Source organism: Bubalus bubalis, chromosome 4 (assembly GCF_019923935.1).
Source record: "Bubalus bubalis isolate 160015118507 breed Murrah chromosome 4, NDDB_SH_1, whole genome shotgun sequence".
NCBI classification, from domain to species: domain Eukaryota; kingdom Metazoa; phylum Chordata; class Mammalia; order Artiodactyla; family Bovidae; genus Bubalus; species Bubalus bubalis.
This window is the reverse complement of record NC_059160.1, coordinates 69,352,178-69,374,727: the sequence shown is the minus strand read 5'-3', so window position 1 is coordinate 69,374,727 and position 22,550 is coordinate 69,352,178. Positions and strand designations below refer to the sequence as shown.

Below are 22,550 nucleotides of genomic sequence, written 5' to 3'. Positions count from 1 at the left end.
ATGCCTACATGACAAAACCTCCATAAAAATCCCCCAAATATAAAGACATCACCGTATGTATGTTTTCACCTGCCTGTTCACTGGCATTTTAAAATGTCCTTTGTAATAAATCAGCAGTAGTAAAATGTTTCCCTGGGTTCTGTGAGTCACTTTATCAACTTATCAAACCCCAAAAGGGGGTCATGGGAACCTCCAATTTGAAGCCAAGTTACACAGAACTAGTTGGTAACCTGGAGATCCACTACCTGGAAATGGCATCTAACACAGGGGGACAGTCTCGTGGGACTGATACCTTAATGCATGGTACATGCTAAATCGCTTCAGTCGTGTCTGACTTTGTGACCCTACAGACTGTGGCCTCCCAGGCTCCTCTGTCCATGAGATTCTTCAAGTAAGAATACTGGAGTGGGTTGCCATTTCCTCCTCCAGGGGATCTTCCAGACCCAAGGATCGAACTCACGTCTCTTACATCTCCCTCACTGACAGGCAGGTTCTTTACCACAAGCACCACCCGTGAGGCCTTTGCTAACTCTCATAGATGTCAGAATCCAACTGAAATGTAGGACACCTGGCTGTAATAGAATGGTCAGTGTGGGAAAATATTCACACTTTTGGTTATAGAGATATTGTGAGTGTGAAAGTAAAACACGGTGTATTTTTCTTAGATGTGCATATATTGGTCTACTTGATGGTGTCCCATAGGGTCTGCTCATTTTTCTTTGGCTCCTCTGACTTGATAATTTCAAATAACCTGTCTTCAGCTTTGCTCATTCTTTCTCTACTTGATCCAGTCTGCTATCTTCTCTAGTGAGTTTTTTCCCATTGAGTTACTGTATTTTTCAAATTCAGAATCTGGTTCTTTTTTAGTTTCTCTCTTTGCTGATATTTTGTTCATATACCATTTTCCTGACTAGTTTTCCATGTTCTCTTCCGGCTATTAAAGCATCTTCATGATAGTTATTTTGAATTCTCTGTTGGGCAACTCACTGATCTCCATTTCTTATTTATTTTGGCTGTGCGGTCTTAGTTGCAGTAAGCAGGCCTTCTCTAGTTGCAGTGAGCAGGGGCTACTCTCTAGTTGTGGTGCACAGGCTTCTCATTGAGGCAGTTTCTCTTGTTGTGGAAAACTGGCTCTAGGGCATGTAGGCTTTAAAAGTTGCAGTGCACAGATTCAGTTGACCCCAGCATGTGGAATCTTCCCAGATCAGGGATCAAACCATGGTCCCCTGCACTGGCAGTCAGATTCTTAACCACTGGACCACCAGTGAAGTTCTGATTGCCATTTCTTGAAGGACAATTTCTATAAATTTATCTTCCTCCTTTGGGCCATGTTTTCCCATTTATTTGTATATATTCTTATTTTCTGTTCAAATTTGGGCATTTGAAAAAATAGCCAACTCTTTACTCTTTGTGTATTGTTTCTGTACAGGAAAAGATCTTTATCAATCAGCCCAGCTAGAGATTTTGGAGTCCCCTCTAGCTTTTTGTCAAAGTGTGTTCTCTGGGTTTGTGTGTAATCTCCAATACTTGGCCACATGATGAGAAGAAGTGATTCACTGGAAAAAGACCCTGATATTGGGCAAGACTGAAGGCAGGAGAAGGGGACGACAGACGATGAGATGGTTGGATGGCATCACCAACTCGATGGACACAAGTTTGAGCAAGCTCCAGAAGTTGATGATGGACAGGGAAGCCTCATGTGCTGCAGTCCATGGGATTGCAAAGAGTCAGACACGACTGAGTGACTGAACTGAACTGAACTGGTGTCTGTGTTATACTATAATCTCCCTGGTACTGCAAGCCACAGGGTTTGACTTTGTTCTCAGCAGACCCCTGGCAGCCAAATATGTTGCGGCCTTTCTTGTCAGTGTCTAAGAGTCAGGTAAGACAAAAATCAGTTCCTTGAGCAGTACCCCAAAAGTCAGGATATTGGTTGCACATTTCACCCTTTTTTACGTGAAGGAAAATCCATAAGTTAGGAATTTTCTCTTGATCATACCATGCTATGCCAGGGTGGGATGGGGTGTGGCAGGTAAGTGCAGTGGGCTTTCTTACCCACTCTAATGAACTTATTTTGGCCCTAAACCTGACTGGGGCGCTATAATTTCTAAGCTAGTTTCTGAAGTTCACACAAAGGTAATCTGTTCTGTGTATTTTAAAGTTGGTGTCTCTGTAGGGGAGAGTGCCTAGAGCTTCCTATTCTATCACTTGTCACTCCGATTTACATTTTTTTTAAGTTTTATTTGTGGACTGAGACAAACTGTAAATAAATACAATATAGAAAATACAACAACTAACAGATATAAGCTTTCCATCTTTAGAGAAACTATCTTTCTTTAACTTTCAGCAAATGCTGACGGACCTTTCCAAATTTCTAAAAGTAAGGCTCCCTCCTAGCTCAGTAGGTAAAGAATCTGCCTGCAATGCAGGAGACCACAGTTCGATTCCTGGGTTGGGAAGATCCCGTGGAGAAGGAAATGGCAACCCACACCAGTATTCTTGCCTGGAGAATCCCATGGACAGAGGAGCCCAGCAGGCTATAGTCCGTGGGGTCACAAGTCAGACACAACTTAGCGACTAAACCACCACCACCAATCAATATAAAGACTCAGAGAATTTCCCTCCATTTTAACTGTATATAATTAGACAACAAAGTCTTGGTTTATCAATTAAGTATAATTATTGGAAATTATATCAAATACTTACATTTGTGGGGAACAATGATTGTAATTTTTTAAAGTTAGAACAAAATAGTCCAAGCCAACAATGATGAGTACACCAAAAGACTCTTAAACCCTTGGCACCAAACCCCGATAGTTTATAGTTCCCTAAAGAGCAACACATTCTGAGATGACTTAATTTCCTACAGCATTTCCAAGCAATATATTAAATACCTTACAGATATATCTCATGTGGCCAGAAATAATTATAACTACAGTGCTTATAAAGATTATTTCAAAATGCATTTTACATAAATGGATTTGGACAATGAAAAGAAAATCCATGATAAGTGTACAATATAGAAAACAAATTTTCTTCAAGTTTCCACAGAATTTAGTATAAACTACTTATAGTATCTAATAGTTTATGACGTTGGTTATCGCTAACATTTAGCATACTGACTTTTCACAGTAGATGATCATAACCAATTACTTTTGTTAATTAAAATTAAGGATATAAATTTAAAGAATTATAAACTGCTGAATTTGACTTAATATAAAATTTTAAAGAAATATACAATATACCATTTTCTCTGAAAAATATTATTTCAATATTTAAGAGTCAATCATTACACAGAATTATGATCAAGAATATCACAATATATCTTGCATCCAAAAATGTTTGCAAAATAGATATAATATTGGACTGAAGATAAAAATTAATTTCTAATGCTACAATTCACCAAATTTTATAACAGGTCATATGTATGGTGGTATCAAAAAAAAATTGGCACTGGCAGCCTTGGAGAGAAGAAAAAACAAGAACTAAGAAAATAATGAGGTATAAAATGCAATAGGGTTATACAGTATATAATACCACATAAACATAAGAGAGATTCAAGAAAGAATGAACTTTCAAATATCTTGGAGATTACCTATAAGTACTCAAAAAAAAAAAAAAAAGAAGTTTGCTTAACTGAAGTAGCTAAATATAATAAGATCATCTTTTCAGAAAAGGCTTCATGCAATTATATAAACAAACACATGAAAATTAACACTTACCAAAAGACTGTAAAACTGCTTAATCAGAACAGATACTACTCTCAGCAAACGCATGCAGATAGGAAAATACGGTTTTTCAACTGGTGCTGGAGAAGATGAAGTGCTGGAACCTTGTCTGAATTTTATATTTGGAGAAAAGAGCTTTATCACAAGAGGACATACTCTTTCTTTGAGGAGGAAACTAAATTCCTGATGCTATTTGCAAAGATTAAAAAAAAAAGAAAGAAAAAAAAATTGATTTACTTTGTACTTAATGCTTATAAAAGTCTCACAGTTAATAACAAGCTTCAATAATCAGTGTGAATAAAATTATGTTTATATAGCTCATTTTAAAGTTTACACACAATTCTGAAATTAGGATTCCTCTTTGAGAATATAAGATCAAATGATAATATTTCAAGAAGTTTTAAGAAGAATTGAAATTTAAAAAAAGAACATTTAATAATTGTGGAATTAAAATGATGTTTATTACTAGGAATTTTAATTTTAGTAGGACATTAGAAATTCCAGCAATTAAAAACATAAAAAACAAAAGAAAATAGATTTTACAAATTCAAACAGATAAAGCATTTAAACAGGAAGCGGAGAGGAGAAAATTTGAATAATAAAGTAAATAAATTACATAATTCAGACTTTATTTTGTGAAGATAATTCTATTCACAAACAGATTAATTAATATTTTGTTCTAGTTAGATCACTTGAACAGAACACAATGAGTTGGTAAAAAACACAATGACAAACAAGCATAATTATTTTAAAGTCTGAGAATCTTACAGAGAATTCTTAAATATTATTTATAATTATGGCATATTACGCAGAAAACCTCCCTTAACTTATTAATTTGCTCAATATATTAGCCAAAAATAGTCTTGTTATACTGGCAAAAAAAGGTCCAGTCTACAGTCAATGTTTAACCTCAAATATAAAAATTATTCTGTTGTTTTAAGCAACCCAGTTTCAATGAGGCCAAGAACAAAGATACAAAAATAAAAATCAACCAATCCAATCCTTTAATCTTAGAGAAAAGGAAAGATAAGGCAGTAGTTTTTTTTAGAGTAGTTTAGAGTAGAGTAGTTTTTTTTAATTTGTAAAATGTATCTTTTAAAAAATCAGATTAATTCAAGAAAACAATACAGGTTCACTAAGCAGAAAAAAGGAAAGAAAACACAGAGAAGTAAAAAGATAAAAATAAAAGTTTTGCTTAGTATCTCCCAGAGATAAGTTAGTGAGTCACTGTTGACTCCAAATATATATCCTTCTAGATTTTAAATTCATTTTAATGTACTTTTAATTCTTCCCCCCCTAAAAATAGGATCTTATGGAGGGTGTTCCTGGTGGCTCAGTGGCAAGGAATCCGCCCACCATGCAGGAAATACGAGTTCAGTCCCCGGTCCAGGAAGATCCCACATGCCATGGAACAACAAAGCCTGTGTGCCACAACTACTGAGGCTGCATGCCCTAAAGCCTGTGCGGCACAACAAGAGAACGACTGCAGTGAGAAGCTCGTGCACTGCCACTAGAGCAGCCCATGCTCACTGCAGTTGGAGAAGGCCCACACACAGCAACGAAGACCCAGTATAGCCCCCACCAAAATAAATTTTAAAAATAAATTTTTTCTTAAGTTATGTGATTTGAAATTCTACATTCACATCTATAGTAGTTTCATTGACTGACAAAATGAAAAGCATAGTTAAGTCCGTTTTCATACTTTCCTAAATAGTCTTCAGTTCAGTCGCTCAGTCGTGTCCAACTCTTTGCGACCCCATGAAGAGCAGCACACCAGGCCTCCCTGTCCATTACCAACTCCCGGAGTTCACTCGGACTCACATCCATCGAGTCGGTGATGCCATCCAGCCATCTCATCCTCTGTCGTCCCCTTCTCCTCCTGCCCCCAATCCCTCCCAGCATCAGAGTCTTTTCCAATGAGTCAACTCTTCGCATGAGGTGGCCAAAGTCTTGGAGTTTCAGCCTTAGCATCATTCCTTCCAAAGAACACCCAGGACTGATCTCCTTTAGAATGGACTGGTTGGATCTCCTTGCAGTCCAAGGGACTCTCAAGAGTCTTCTCCAACACCACAGTTCAAAAGCATCAATTCTTCAGCGCTCAGTTTTCTTTGTAGTCCAACTCTCACATCCATACATGACCAATGGAAAAACCATAGCCTTGACTAGATGGACCTTTGTTGGCAAAGTAATGTCTCTGCTTTTCAATATGCTATCTAGGTTGGTCATAACTTTCCTTCCAAGGAGTGTCTTTTAATTTCATGGCTGCTATCACCATCTGCAGTGATTTTGGAGCCCCAAAAAATAAAGTCTGAAACTGTTTCCACTGTTTCCCCATCTATTTCCCGTGAAGTGATGGGACCAGATGCCATGATCTTAGTTTTCTGAATGTTGAGCTTTGAGCCAACTTTTTCACTCTCCTCTTTCACTTTCATCTCAAGAGGCTCTTGAGTTCTTCACTTTCTGCCATAAGGGTGGTGTCATCTGCATATCTGAGGTGATTGATATTTCTCCTGGCAATCTTGATTCCAGCTTGTGCTTCTTCCAGCCCAGCGTTTCTCATGATGTACTCTGCATAGAAGTTAAATAAGCAGGGTGACAATATACAGCCTTGACGTACTCCTTTTCCTATTTGGAACCAGTCTGTTGTTCCATGTCCAGTTCTACGTACTAGTTAACTCATAAATATTTCAGACATTTCCTACAAGTTTTATGTTAACTTTTTCCCCTCACATTCAACTAACTACAGCTATGTTTCCTAAACAACCCCCACCAATCTATATTCCATCTCCCTTTAAACTATTCTCGTTATACATATACATCATGATGTATTTATCTGTGGCCAAAACCAATACTGCCCTAGCAGTCTTACCAAATTTCACTGAAGCCCCTGACATAACTGATTCCTAAAAGGAATGCTCAAATGCATTCCCACATTTCTGGCCTCCGTGCTGAGTCTCTCCTGTGCGCTCATCCTCTCGTGCCCACCGTTTAACAACGAGGTCCCTCAAAGCTCCAGAATATCAGGTCCTTGCTACCATGTCATCACAACAGGTGACCTCACTCACTCATGTATGTGCCAGTGAAGTTCAAATTTGTAACTTCAGCCCAAAACCTTACTTTCAAGCTCAAGATATATAAATCAAACTACTATTCTGTGTACACTTGGGTATTTCCAAAGGAGTAAGTTCAAAACTGAACATACTACCCTTTCTAGCAAATGTTCTCCTCATAGAATATTCCCTATGGCTCAAGCCATAAAGTTGGAAGTCATCTTTGATTAATAAAATATATCTATAATTCACTAAGTTCATTTTGAAGAAGGTAAAAGACTGCCTATTTCCTCACATTTCAGTGCTTTATTCAGCATTTACTTGCCAACTGTATTATGTATGTCAGGAATTGTGATATTCTTGTTCAGTTGCTCAGTCATGTCCAACTTTTGCTGACCCCATGGACACACACCAGGCTTCCCTGTCCGTTACCATCTCCCGGACTTGCTCAAACTCATGTCCATTGAGTCGATGATGCCACAGTCATCTCATCTTCTGTCGTCCCCTTCTCCTACTGCCTTCTATCCTTCCCAGCATCAGAGTCTTTTCCAAAGAGTCGGCTCTTCACATCAGGTGGCCAAAGTACTGAAGCTTCAGCATCAGTCCTTTCAATGAATATTCGGGGTTGATTTCCTTTAGGATTGACTGGTTGGATCTCCTTGCAGTCCAAGGGACTCTCAAGAGTCTTCTCCAACACCACAGTTCAAAAACAACAATTCTTCAGTGCTCAACCTTCTTTATAGTCCAGCTTTCACATTCATACATGACTACTGGAAAAACCACGGGATTTTCCAGTTTGCTGTGATCCACTCAGTCAAAGGCTTCCGCGTTGACAATGAGGCAGAAGTAGATATTGTTCTGGAATTCTCTTGCTTTTTCTATGACCCAACAGATGTTGGCAATTGGATCTCTGATTCCTCTGCCTTTTCTAAATCCAGCTTGTACATCTGGAAGTTCTCAGTTCATGTACTGTTGAAGCCTAGCTTGGAGGATTTTGAGCATGACCTTGCTGGCATATGAAATGAGGACAACTGTGTGGTACTTTGAACATTCTTTGGCACTGCCCTTCTTTGGTATTGGAATGAAAACTGACCTTTTCCAGTCCTGTGGTCACTGTGAAATTCAGGGTTAAGCTCAATTTTGTCCCTGCTCTTGCAGAGCTTATTTTCTAAAAGATAAGGCAGATCCTTTCTTAGAGTCACTGCTCTAGAACATTCTTTTCCTATACTACCTATTTCTCTCAACTAAATACTCTTCATATTTCAGGTAAAACCTTCACAGCCTTCATTGATCACCAACTCTCCACTAGGTTTGGTACCTATGTTACTCACTTTTATAGCACTTTTTATACTTTTCCCTCATTGCACTCATCACAGTTTATCATTTAGTAATGTTTTGCTTCTAATTAGACTGCAAAGCACGATAAGGGCAAGAATTTTATCTATCTTAAATACTGAACCCTTTGCACTGAACACATTCACCAGCAGATTGTAAGGTATTGGTAAATTCTGACTGGATGAGTGAATAATGAGTGAATGAAAACAAACATTTATCTCCTAAAGAAAATTTCATAGGAGCAATTTTTAAATTTATTTTTAATTGGAAGATAATTACTTTACAATATTGTGTTGGTTTCTGCCATATATCAACATGAGTCAGCCATAGGTATACATATGCCCTCTCCCTCTTGAACCTCCCTCCCACCTTTCCCACCTCATCCCTCTCCTCTAGGTTGTCAGAGAGCACTGGATTTAAGATTCTTGCTTCATACAGCAAATTCCCACTGGGTATCTATTTTACATATGGTATTGTATATGTTTCCATGCTACTCTCTCAATTCGTTCCACCCTCTCTTTCCCCCACTTTGTCCACAAGTCTTTTCTTTATCTCTGCGTTTCCACTGCTGCCCTGCAAATAGGTTCATCAGTACCATCTTTCCAGATTCCATCTAGGTTTCCTTCATGTCTTAGCTATTGTAAATAGTGTTGCAGTGAACATGGGGGTACATGTGTTTTTTTCAATTATGGTTTTCTCAGGGCATATGCTCAGTAGTGGGATTGTTAGGTCATATGGTAGTTTTATTCCTAGTTTTTTAAGGGGTCTGTAGGAGTAAATTTTAGGATCTTACACAAGGTAATTCTTTTTTCTCCTCTGGATTATAGCAAGAAGCATAAAGTAGAACAGATTTATTTTGGGCACAATAAATCTGAAACTATTTTTTCAAACCTTTCCCTACAAAATTAGAAAATGTAATACAAACTACAGAAATTTCTAATTCAAATTCATTTACCAGTTCATTCACTCATTTATTCAAATATATATCAAATACCTGCCATATGCCAGGCACTATTATAGGTATTTGTACAACACTGAACTAAGTCCCTGCCTCATAGAACTTACTTTTTTTTATGAGGGGGAAAAAACAGATCAACTCATGTACAAACACATATGTCAGGAAGTAATAAGAAAAATGACAAGGAGTCAGAAAGACAAGAGTGCTGCCAGGAAAAGAAGCTGCCATTTTACACAGAGTGGTGGGAAAGGTTTGTCTGATATGTTGACCATTGAGTCAAGTCCTCAAAAGTGTAAGAGAACAATCTATATGGGAGAAAAGTATTCCAGGCCCCAGCAGCAGTAAGTACAAAGGCCTTGAAGCAGGAGTACACTTGGGTCATTTAGGAACAAAAATGACAGTGAGGCTAAAGGATGAGGACACTCACAAATGATGAACCCTTAGACAAATTATTTAACCCTCAAAGTCTTAGCTTCCTCCTGGGTAAAATAGGAATAACTGGTACTTCAGGTATTTGTGAAGATTAAAGAGAGTACGATATGTAAGGAATTTGGCAAAGTTTAGCACGGAGCAGGCAGTCAAAAGTCGTAGCTGTTACAACTATCAGTTTATACAAGATTATGAATCAAGTTATACCTTAACTTCTCCTATGCTAATACAAGAAAGGGAATCCTCAGTTAATATTGTTCAATACCACTGAAAGCACTGAAGACTTATCTAATATGGACAAAAACTATAAGCCCTGTAGTAAAGATTTCAATACCGACTCCTGGGCTAAAGGGTCTTCTACTTTTGTGGCACTTGATCCACTTGTGTTGTAGGTAAGAGCAAAGATCAAATAGCTGACCTAGGGAGGGGCCACATATTAGGGAAAGGAGCTAGAGTACAGTTAAAAGTTCTCAATTTTAGTTCAAGATCTGCAAATAACTAAAAAACCCATGTAAATCACTGAATCACTTTTAGACTTTAGCTTCTTACAAGTAAAATGAGAAGTTTGAATTCTTTCTCACTTTTTTCCCTATCAACTGTTTTGAAATATTTTGCACAGCACATTAAATTTATTAAATAAGCATTGATGACTTCTTTTTTCCATTTAAATTACATAAAAGCACACAGCTGCATACAAAAATTAGCAACAATTTTTAAGGCTTTTAAATATTATAAAAAAGAGTTCACATCACAAACATTATAATATGTATCAGATCAGTTGCTCAGTTGTGTCCGACTCCTTGCAACCCCATGAATCGCAGCACGCCAGGCCTCTATATATACACGCCAGGCCTCTATATATAATTATAAACATTATAAAAAGAGCTCCTTCATACACCCTTAGATTGGGAAATGCTTGACCGGACAAGACTCTAGGGTTTCCTTCTAACATTAAAATTTCAAAATGCTTGGGCACAACAAAAGTTAACATAACAGAAGATAATTATGTCTAAAGTCTGAAGCTATAATTTTTTGCATCTTTTAATGTGGGGGAAAAATACATCTTGCTTTCTTGAAAATTATCTCTGAAAAAAGGAAAGATTAATTTTGTTGCAAGATACCATAAATGGCTTACTTGTAAAAAGACTTGTGGAAAATCATTCAGGACTGATTCAAGTAATTCAAGGCCAAATGTTCGGGTCATTTCTGTCATACCTACTAGCCAGTAAGGGGCATCAGCATTAACCAACTGACAAAGGTCCTGGAAAATAAATCAAACAATAAATAAAAAATAAATAAAATATTACACATGCTGGAATGCAATGTCCTTTTCAAAATTCATAGCTCATAAAAAATTATTTGAAGTATCTCTTCTTATCAGAAGGTTTTATTCCTTAGAAATTAAGTATTGATAAATCAAATTCTAATTAATTGTATAGTTGATTATGTAAGTAAACTTAATATACAGAGTAGAGACAAAATGTTATTCTAACATTGTTTAAAGACTCTCTAATCAAAATTAATAAAATTTTTAGTGCAGGTTAATCTTGTTTTATTCATGACAAGTAATCTAAAAATCAGGTATTTGTATATCACGTTATATCAGATAGAGCAGAATTTAAGTAAATACTTTAATTTTCCTATTAAAGCAAGTATTTTATATGACTAGTCATTCCTAATATAGCTAGTTCAGGATTTCACTCATTTTATTTCCTTAAAATGAAACATAACATTTTATCATGCTAATTAGGTATAGACACTCTTTAATGTTTTAGACAGATATCACATGCTTTCCAAAAGTTCTTCACCACTTAGTTTTTACAAAAGACCTAGATTAGCACCTATTTTCTTTAACCAGAAGAAATCAGACTTTCTTTAACCAGAAGAAAATCTGAAGATTTTCAATTTTCTTTAAAAAAAGAAAAAAAGACAAAAATGAAATCCATGTTCCGCATTTGTTTTGCAGGCAGCCCATAACAGAGGCTGCACAACCCCCCAGCAGCAAGAATGGTACCTTCAATTTCTTTCTCCAGGAACTATACTCAGCATCTCAGCATCAAGCTGCCAAAGCTCTGAGCTGTGTGTGTGTCTGTGCTTATCTTGATTTATTTTGTGCATTCGTTAGGTAATTGTGTCCTAAGGTAATTGCTTTTTCACTTAAGGCATTTTGAAGTTTCACAGAAATGTGCTACTATCAGATAGTGGAGGAAACTTGTACTACTTTTTTCTTTTTAAATCTATACTACTTTTTGACACTTTAAAATGACAATTAAAAAAAAAAACACTTAAAAATTAAATCAGATACAAAATTCCAAAATCAAAAATTCACACAAAACTATATTATAAAAATTATTCTTATCAATGGAAATACCTGGAAAAGCATATATGCATCTTTAGCACAAGGTTTGAGGGTACTGACAGATCTTCTGTTACTATTTCCTTGGACTAGTACTGGTTGGTCTGTAATATCTGCAATCAAAATAAGAAGGGTTTTAGGAGTTCTTGGTGCTTTTAATAAATCATATATACTGCCTAAAAGGTATACTGAAGATAAGTATGTATTTACAGAATTATAAACTTTAAGTTCACAACCATGCCTCCAAAATGGAAAGAAAAATTGGGAATTACATTTTTATACATCATATCATAAAAAAATACTCTTCACTATCTCATGTTCATTTTAATAAGCTTATTATCTTTGTCCATACATATGATTTTCCTAGTACCCCTTTCTCTAGTCATTTCATGGATTTGAAACCCATGTCATATTTGAATGTATCTTTAAATATCAAACATATAAATATTTACCACAGTTAATTCCTCTATAATCTCACCATCTTCAAGAGAATTAACTGCTTGACCTGCCATTAAGTACTATGTCAGAGACAGGTATTGACTAGCCAAGAGTCACCTAGAACGGGGCTTCTCAATTTCTTTGAATATTAACAAGATACTATTTCCTGTAAGTCATGGCAAACTGTTTCGAATAAATCTTGACTAATGACTACTTGAAAAGGAAGAGGTTCTAAATATTTTCTACCTTATTAGAAAGTATTAAGTGTGATATTAGACACACAGCCAAACTATCAATTCAGAAATTATATTGCGCTTATGGTATATAAGATATTCAAACTGGAGAACTGCTCTGTTTTATCCTCTACGTTTAATTCCTTTATATTTCAAACTGTTAGAATTCCACCTGCATTTCCCCTTGGAAAAGTGAGACAAAAGTTAGTGGGAATATCTTAATAAACAAATAGATGAAAAATGCCTGAAACAGAATGTGAAAAGTTTGACCAATGGTTAAATTCAGATAAAGTGAAATAATTATTAGAGTAGGCATAACTATTATTATTTACTAGTATTGCTATTTTTTTTTTTTACCAATATTACCAAAATAACACCAAATGATATGAAAGACTGTATAATATCAAGAGTTTAGGGGTGAAAAAAACTTAAAAAAAAGTTTAATCTTCCGTTTCTTGACTCCATAAAACAGAGAGGCTGTTCTTGATGACAGCACCTCATGATTTTTTCAACTTATCACGTGGAAAATTTTTACTTTTCATCTAATAAGAATAACAAATAAAAAAACTTAAAATTTATCAAATTATAAAAATTATAACAGAAACAGTATCTATAAGCTCTGTGACAGGATATGTTTCTAAGTTTTTAGGCAATGTTTCAAATATTGAAAATGTTAAAAATTACAAATAAAAGGATTTGATGAAAATATGAAGAGTAGGCTTTACATTAATAAATATTCTTGATTAATACATATTAATAGGCAAAGACAAAAATTCACATGAGGGAAGCTCACTTTTGAAAATTTACTTTAAAAAAATAATTCAAATGGAAATATATACGTAGGAAGACACTCAGAACAATACTGAACTACAGAACATAAGTAGTTCATTAAATTATAGAATAGCCACAAAATATAATGCAACCAAGTAAAATTTCAATTACAAAAATTTAAAATGTAACACAAAATAACCATATGTACTGTTTGGCTAAAAATACTTACGATGCAATACCTTGTATAAAATGTGCTATTACCATCTTCAACATAAAATTTTGAATATATTAGAAATAAATACAGAAAACGGGGTCCACTTCTTAGGGTGACAAAACTGTGAGATATTTACCTTTTGGTTTGCCATTATCAGTAATAAAGACGTTAATATACTTTCTAAAGGTATTCTAATTATTAGGTAGCCTAAGTTCATAGGGGAATGGCGGACAATCATTAAATGAATAATCATGGACATTAGAGTCACCCACAGGCAAAAGGAAACAACTTTCATCACTTTACCTCTGTGTCTTTCATCTTCAGCAACCATCCTCTCAAAAACAACAGTAACAACTTGTCGCACTGTAGCAGCAGCTGTATTATTTGTAATATTATCTTTTGTGAAGTGTAATCGAAAACAAAGAACAATTGCCTAAAAAAACAAGATTCATTTAGCATGAAATAAGTTGATGAATATGGTTATTATCTTTATCTGATGTAACCGCAAATAATTTATGTTTTGCTGTTTCAATCACCTTCGCTAAAAGTATAAAAGTCCCACTCTTTTATACAATAAAGCTACAAAAACGTCAGTATTTTTAAACAATTCAAACTCTCAGTGAATATAAAGACACATAAGATTAGCAAAGGTAATGTGAAATGCACCTTTTACCCTAAATAATAAACTATTAATTGAGGCTATTTTTACATTACTCTCTGCACTTTCTGTTCTTTGGAAATATTTCACAATTTAAAAAAAAATTTAAAGATGAAACATAATATAACAGTTGTTACATGTTTCAAAGAGAGAAGGAATGAGAAAGAGCTTTCATACATGCAGCCTTATCTAGTATTAATGCCAAAATGACACTTCTCCAGCTGCTTCAGGGGCAAACTTAAGTTATCTAGCTTACATACATTTTACATGTGAAATTATTTTGAAAGGGGGAAAGAGACAGCTGTCAGGAACACCCAAGGTAATTGTGGACAACACTGATACCTGGAAACAAATACTGTTTTCTTTTCTTCTTTCTCTATTCCTTTGCTTCTGCTACTTTTCTTTTTCCGTATTGTATTCATAACCAAGCCTGTCAGCTATATCCAAGGGAGTCTGTTTAATCACCCTAACCTGATATCATCTCTAATCTGTGGAAAATAAGGCACTGAAGGCTTTTAACATGCAATGTGCATTATCACAATAGCTACAGGAAAGTTGCTTTTAGTTCAAACAGCACTAGGCTTTCCTCTTTCGGTCATCTTATCCAAATACTGTCCCAAAGCGCTTAATGAACTTGGACAAACAGGTTCCTACCTTAGAGAGTGCCTCATCATGAACTACTGTATTGGTTGTTAAAAGAACAAGAACTGTTTGAAGCAGCTTAAGTTCTTCAAGACTATTTTCCATTAGCTGCCAAAGCATGTTAATTATATTTCCAGCTGCAGTCTGTAAAACAAGTATTTTAATTATTGTCAACAAATAAAATATAGGTATGTTGGGTCCCTAAGCAAGAAAAAGTATGCAAATATAATCTTACCTGGAGAGAATTTCTTGATCACATTAACAAAAACCTATGTTTCTAAATCTATAGATCCAAATACATGTCTCAACTAATTCAAGAACTGCAACCAATTAATTTTCTTCTCAAAAAAAATGCTTTAAGATTTAAAATGTTTGAATATAGGCAAACAGCAACATGCAGTTCTGAAATACCTTGCCAAAATCAAGGCTCATTTCTAAAATAATAGGGGTATATTTCATTTGGACACTTATGAATATAAACATATACAAATTATGAGTCTGTTACTGTATTATTTCATTGACAAGATGGAAAACGAGTTATAGAAAAAATACAACTCAAATTAACAACACATTTACAAACTCAATTAAATCTGATACTGTTTAGAATGTTATACCAAAGGCAAAAGAATTTACCATTTCTATTAAAAAGTACCCTATGAAGTACAAAGTTAAGCAGACAAGCAGGATGCAGATTCATAGTAATACAATGTTTTTCCTGTTTTTACCATCATGAGGTTAGATATGAATACCCTTAACGAGCAACACTTCAGACAATCTAGGAAATAAAGTCATGATTTTCTCTCCTGCCTTTAAAAAAGTAATTCATGAATGATATTCTTCATCACTGATATTGAAAATTTGCTTGGTTCTCAAAATTATCTATATTAATGAACTATGGTGGCACTAGTGGTAAAGAATCCTCCTGCCAATGCAGGAGACGCAAGAGATGAGGGTTTGGGAATATCCCCTAGAGTAGAAAACGGCAACCCACTCAAGTATTCTTGCCTGGAAAATTCCATGGGCAGAGAAGCCTGGTGGGCTACAGTCCATGGGGCCATGAAGAGTCGGATACAACTAAGCAACTGAGCACACATGACTTCTTAAGATTCCAAAAGATTTGACAAAATTTAGCCCATCTATACTGAGTGTTTAATAATGAGACAATTTGGCAACCTTTGAAAATGAAGCCATGTCCTTCAAGCACTGATTTATATTAAATACCAGGCATGTTTTATTCTCTCCTTGAGAAAACTCCTGATCTGATTTGTAGGTGCACAGTTCAGATAAAATCTTCACATTACCTCAGATACCACTTCATGGGACATGAGTCTCTGAATGGCAGCCAAACACAGTTGAGTGATCTTTGGTTCCTTGGTTCCACAACCCATTAGAAAAGGTTGAACAACCTCTGAGCTGTTCTCCTTCAATGCTTTATTTAGAACACATACAAAATAAAAATTTAAACATAATTCATAAATAAGAACATTTTTCACATAATTTCAACCAGTAATGACAATCTTAATAAAAATCACTTAATATAAAATAAATATGAAAATAAAAATCAAGCAGTAAGAGTTAAAATACTTCAGACTCTATACCTAAACTACCCTCCTTAAGTACAGTTTTCCCATGCCTTTCTCCTGACACTCTGTCCTTTGGTTCTCCTCCATCTTCTATAAACTCTTTAAGGGCAACTTCTCAGAAGTTCTATCTTGCCACTGAGTAGACTATTGCTTCAATAGTGTAGAAGGGAAAATAGGAATAAGAACTCATATTCTAGAACAGAAAAGTAATTAAAAATAGTATAGACATCAACTCTACCACATTTCTGAATGAATATCAGAGCTCCCTAGAATTTTATTACATGCCTTGAATTCACTGGCTCTAATTTCTTCTTCAAGAAGTAAACCATTAAAACAATAAAAATTAATGTTAATTAAAATTAAAACCCATTAAAAACAATAACATTACTACTCTTAATACTGAAGTATAGCTTTAAATTAATTGGATGAACATGCTGTAATTCCAAATCTTAAAATAACTCCTTCTACCAAGCCAGTTATTTCAGAAGTTTTCAAATAGCAACAAAAATGTAAAAGATTAGAAAATGCACAAACTGAATTATACATAATTTAAACTTACAAAATGAAGTTAAATCAGTACACACACACTTAGTGGGTAGCTACACAAAGATGAATAAGACACATTTCACATTTGTCATCCTCAGGGAATTTGAATAAATAACATAAAATTCCAAGTCACAAGAACATTAAACTTACAGGTTAGGTATTTGTTTTCAATGTACTGCATACATCAATTATTTTAATAGGTTAAATCCTGTAATAAAGTCACACAAAACTTGACTTTTAACATGTTTTTCAAAAGAAATTGTGGGAAAGTCAACCAGAGTCACCTTTACAAGTGTAAAGCTAGTGTTAACATTAATTTTATCACTTAAAATCCCTTCTTTCTTCTCCCAAAGCTTCTTTATGGTATGGCAAATAAAGACTATTATTCCCTACAGCATGCTCTGTAAAATCCTTCAGTATGCCAGCATAAATCACAGCTAAGAGATGGCAAATATGACTGGCAATGAACAGTGTTTCCAAAAAACAGCTCCCTTGCGTTATTTCCTTGCTTTCTTTTGCATCAAGGTTCTGCTTCAAAATCAGAGACATAAAATTTCCATAACAATGTCACAAAACATTTTTATGAGTGATTAAAAGATGACAATAAAGCTCAAAAAATACTATTCCGAAGCAGTAAATATCCTGCTATATTCAATTCTGCCAAAATCACTGAAGTCTGATGCCACCCCAACTCTGCAGAACGTTCCATATTATTAAATCTTGTTCAGACAAATGTAAGTTTTCAATATTCATAAGTTGCATTTAAAATTTTTACGACATTAACATGTGTTTCTCATTTGAGTATCATAATACTCATGCAGAGTTTATAGGGCATGATCTGAACCCCATGACACAATAAGTAGGTGGCAAAACCAGAATCCAAAAATATGTCTTCTAATCCCAGGTTCACTACTCTTTCCACAGCATTATGCTGCCACTCTTTAAGGCAAACAGCATATGATGCAAATGGAAACTAAAAGAGTTAAAAGTGTCTAAAAGAAATCAATGAAACATTTCAAAGCTGTCTGCCTAAAGTCATCAGAAGAATGAAGGAAAGGGAATCTGTCTCCACAGAAGGAAACACAGTGTACTTCTACAGAACCTCTGATGACAATTGTTTTAAGACACACATATATCACCAGAAAGAAAATCAGGGCCAATTACCTATGCTAATTAAACAATGATACAATACTTTCTAATAACTTACAATTTTTCCTCATAATTTCATCCTTTAGGTCAAGAAGGCCATTGTTATTTCTTATCTTTTTGGTAACAGTCCTTCCTTCTAACAGGTGTAAGGTGATAACCCTTGTTTGCCTTTGATTTGCATAGCACTAATGATTAATGATGTTGAGTATCTTTTCATGTACCTGTTGGCCATCTGTATGTATTCTTTGGAAAAAAATGTCTATTTAGAACTTCTGTCCATTTTTTAACTGGATTGTTTGCAATGCCTCATTGCTTGAGAGCACTTCACTACTGTCTCTGAGATACTCTTCTAAGCTAATGACACCCATTCTGCATGCTTTGATGCTGGTGTTTTTTGATCTTACCATAAGATGTTAACAGGAAGTTTCTGCACAAGAAAGGTAACATTTCAAATAACGAAACTTACATGATATCAACAATGCATGCAATTCAACTGATGTGATAGTATGAACAACTATGAACAAGTTCACTGAAAAAGACAACTACAAAAGTATCTGGCCCACAGTGATTCTAAGAAACCATCAGCTGTAAAATGCATGCTAATTTGGGGAATATTAACATGTGAAAAAACTGTCTTATCTTAGAATGAATAAAATAAGGTGAATTATACATTCAGTCACAGCTATTCAGCTCTATCAAGCTGAGTTAAAATTAATGTAGTAATAAAAATAATTAACTGTATTTTAATGTAACTCAAAGGTATCCATCCTTCCTACTTTTTTTCCTCCCAGTTTATGTGAGAATATAATGATTAAAGGAAATTTCTATATTATCCAAAATAGATGATCAACAACAATCAAAAAAGAAAACCTATTGATCTATTCTGTTTTTTGAAGCATAATGTGAAAAACAAACATATCTACCAGATCTAGATCACAATGAAGATAAAGATCATTTTTAAAAGCTGCTAATTATTTTTCTCTTCTTCTAAATGTCATAATGAATCAGAATCAGAAATCAATTCTACTCTTCTAACTGGGCAATTGCTGCTTTCTCTTTATAAACAGTAATTTTAATTACATGCATCTTAAGGGTGGCTTCACATAAAAACCTTCTTATAGGTTTAGAGTTTAGAGATCACATTGAGGAAAAGGCTGTGCAAAAATATCAAGCAACATGTATGTTGCTTTAACCATTTTAAAAAAAATCTAGGGGAAAAAAGAGGAAAAGGTCAATGCTTTTTAATCAAAACCTGTAGCGGGGGCTGGAGGGTGGGGGGGCAGGGTGAGGAGGAGTGGGTGGAGAGAAGGAAAAAAAGAAAAAGTTTAGTTTCTACATAAGTCCCTTCAGAAGCACAACTCCTTTAATAGACTGAAACTCTGTGTTTATTTCCAAATTGTATAACTGTGAGATCAAATGATGCACTTTCACACACCTGAAAGAGATCCAGCAGGTCCCCATATCCTAGGGGTTTCCTTGCTCTGAGCAGTTTCACTGCAAAATTGCAGGTTTTATCCTGGAAAAAAAGAATTAAACTAGGGTACCCCACTATGAATCACACTAACAGGGGTTAATAAAAGGTTTTTAAAATTTTACCAGTCATTAAATGACAAACTATAGCTCTTGTGAAAGAAATAAAATGTGATGGAGACATGACTGATATCCTCAAAACCTTTAAAATCTAGTTATGGGAAAAACTTAAAAAAGTTTAATGGTTCAAAATATCTGAAAATATTTTAAATGATTCAATATGAGGACAAATAAAATTATGAACAGTGTCATCATAAAAGTACATCACAGGTAAAGGAAGAATTATTCAACAAATGATGTTGCTACAGTCAGTAATTCAGCAAAAGAAAAAACACCTAGGTCCTCGTCTAACCTGTATTAAGAAAAACATCAAACCATAGAAAAACAAGAAGAAAGCAAAAGCGACTATCAACTACATGGAAGCAGAAAGACTACTTAAATATAGAGCAACAAATCAAAAAAGTTAGATTATATACAAATAAAAAGCATCTAGATAAAAAATTACGGAGAAGGCAATGGCACCCCACTCCAGTACTCTTTTGCCTGGAAAATCCCATGGACGGAGGAGCCTGGCAGGCTTCAGTCCACGAGGTCACTAAGAGTCGGACACAACTGAGCGACTTCACTTTCACTTTTCACTTTCGTGCATTGGAAAAGGAAATGGCAACCCACTCCAGTGTTCTTGCCTGGAGAATCCCAGGGCCGCAGGAGCCTGGTGGGCTGCCATCTATGGGGTCACACAGAGTAGGACACAACTGAAGTGACTTAGCAGCACAGATAAAAAATTAAGAGGTAAATAATGCAGATAATATGATATAAACATGAGAAGTTAATATTTTGCTATATAAATAGCTCAAATATTTGATAAAGAAAACACAAAAACTCCAAAAAAAAAACCTAAAATGAAAAAATAATTTAATATATTCAGAGAAAAATGTTCAACATTAAAAAGAAATGTCAATTAAAATGAGAAGTCATTTGCTTGTTCAAGGACTGAAAAGATTTTTTAAAATAATAATCTTACAAGGATGCTATAAAAATACAGTCACATATAGTTGGTAAAAGCATAAACTTTTATCTTTTTAGAAAGCAGTGATAAAAAATTTCAAGAACAGGTTCATATCCTTTAATAATTTCATTCCTAGAAATGTATCTTAAAGAAATAATTCTAAATACTGAAACATACCTAAATTACAATCACTTGCTGAAATATTTTGGAACAATTTTAAAAATTAGAAAATATGGTATCAAAAAAGTATGATATAATAAAGGCAGGATAAAAGTTAAAATTTGTTTTTTAAAAAAGGGGGGAAAAGAATCAAGAAAAACACATTATGTGGCAGAGAAAGCACTCCGATCCATTAGGTCAATTTGTTAGCAAGCAATAAAGTACAGCCCCCCGTATCTTCTATCCTGGGTTACGGTAGCAGTCTACCAACAGACCCCTTCTGTACTGATGATGCACTGAAATATGCCTTTCACACTGCTGTCAGAGTAATGTACAGAGTATAAAAATACTTATATGAAAGTGTCACCTCCCTAATTCAACCTCTTTCCATCAAGCTACCCAGGAAGTCACACAATGGCAGTAGTTGGACAGGTACCCAATAGACCAAACTGTTTTATACCTCATGCATGTAAGTAACTTCCCTTACTTATTACTCCTACACCTTATTTGCCTGGCTAACTCCTTTTCGAGCATCAAGGCTCAGCTTCATTGTCTCGGGTTGGATTAGGAGTCTTCCTGATATTCTTATAACAGGCCCATCTATACTTCCACCTGACATTTACCATATAAGCCCCAGAATTTTGTTTAGAATCTGTCTCTTTCATTACTGTTAGCAGGCTGAGATGATCTAAATATGACAAAATTTATGTACTCAATCATAACACATAAAACTAAAGAGAGGTCAAAAATATACTAGTGGCAACACTCAAGGAGTCTTACTTGCATTTTGGAGTGACTCATTTATTAGCCTACATTTAAGGAGGGCTTGGCAACCCACTCCAGTACTCATGCCTGGAAAATTCCATGGATGGAGAAGCCTGGTGGGCTACAACCCATGGGGTCGCACAGAGTGGGACACAACTGAGGGACTTCACTTCATTACTATTCCCCATGTATGCACTATCTAGCAGCAATGTAAGGAAGAATAAGATATTGATCCTGACCTCAAGAAGTATGTCTTCAGGAAGGGAAAATTTCTGACAAAGAGCTCCAAAAAGTAAATGAAGGAGCAGGTAAGCTAAATAGAATGAATGGTACAAACACACTTTTCAAATATAGTTCTTGCATTAATACACAGATTGTAGGTGAATTATATTACCCATCTTTGTATCTCCACCAATGATTCTTACATAATTATTTATTAAGAATATGTTATATGGGATATTCTATGGATGTTCGTAAAAAATCACAGATATATAGACTGATAAAACAGAATATATTGAATAAAATCAACAAATAACACTTTAATGTCAGAAAAAAATTCCAAAGTATATTTATTCATTGCTACTGAAATTAGAGAATTTTTAGCAATAAGACTATATAGATATGAAAAGAATGAGGGAAACTGTGAGGACAGAAGAACACAAATCATACATAATGATTATGTAAAAATGTTCTATATATACTGACAGTAGTTGAAAGCGGTGTTAGGTGGTTGTAATTGTTACAGTTTTGAGTCAGGGCTTAAATATACAATTTTAAAAGATTTCACAACTTCATTGATTTCCTTATTTCCAATATTTATTCAAATAGCAGATTCTCTGTTTATATAATTTCTGTATAACACAAATCTTTTCAGTCAAGTTCAAGTACATTTATTGTAAGCTAGGATAATAAAAACAATTTATAATATATGATAGTCAAATGTAAGATTAAGGCATTTGGCCTTGTAAATGAAAAACTTTATGTTGCTATCTCTCAC

General features: G+C 34.7%; 1 protein-coding gene across 7 annotated transcripts in view; it reads right to left on the bottom strand.

The window, feature by feature from the left end:
• The window catches only part of MON2 (MON2 homolog, regulator of endosome-to-Golgi trafficking), a 111,030-nt gene that overhangs the window by 69,395 nt on the left and 19,085 nt on the right, over positions 1-22,550 (bottom strand). For 5 of the 7 annotated variants that reach the window (XM_044941579.1, XM_044941578.1, XM_044941575.1 and 2 more), the window contains exons 3-8: positions 16,114-16,241; positions 14,825-14,956; positions 13,816-13,945; positions 11,872-11,969; positions 10,636-10,761; positions 3,723-3,917 (exon numbers count right to left, since the gene is read on the bottom strand). In XM_044941579.1, the coding sequence (XP_044797514.1) occupies positions 3,723-3,917; positions 10,636-10,761; positions 11,872-11,969; positions 13,816-13,945; positions 14,825-14,956; positions 16,114-16,241 (809 nt within the window). Of the gene's footprint in view, positions 1-3,722; positions 3,918-10,635; positions 10,762-11,871; positions 11,970-13,815; positions 13,946-14,824; positions 14,957-16,113; positions 16,242-19,525; positions 19,607-22,550 lie in introns of all 7 variants that reach the window. The other 2 variants (XM_044941577.1, XM_044941576.1) reach the window with 2 other exon arrangements.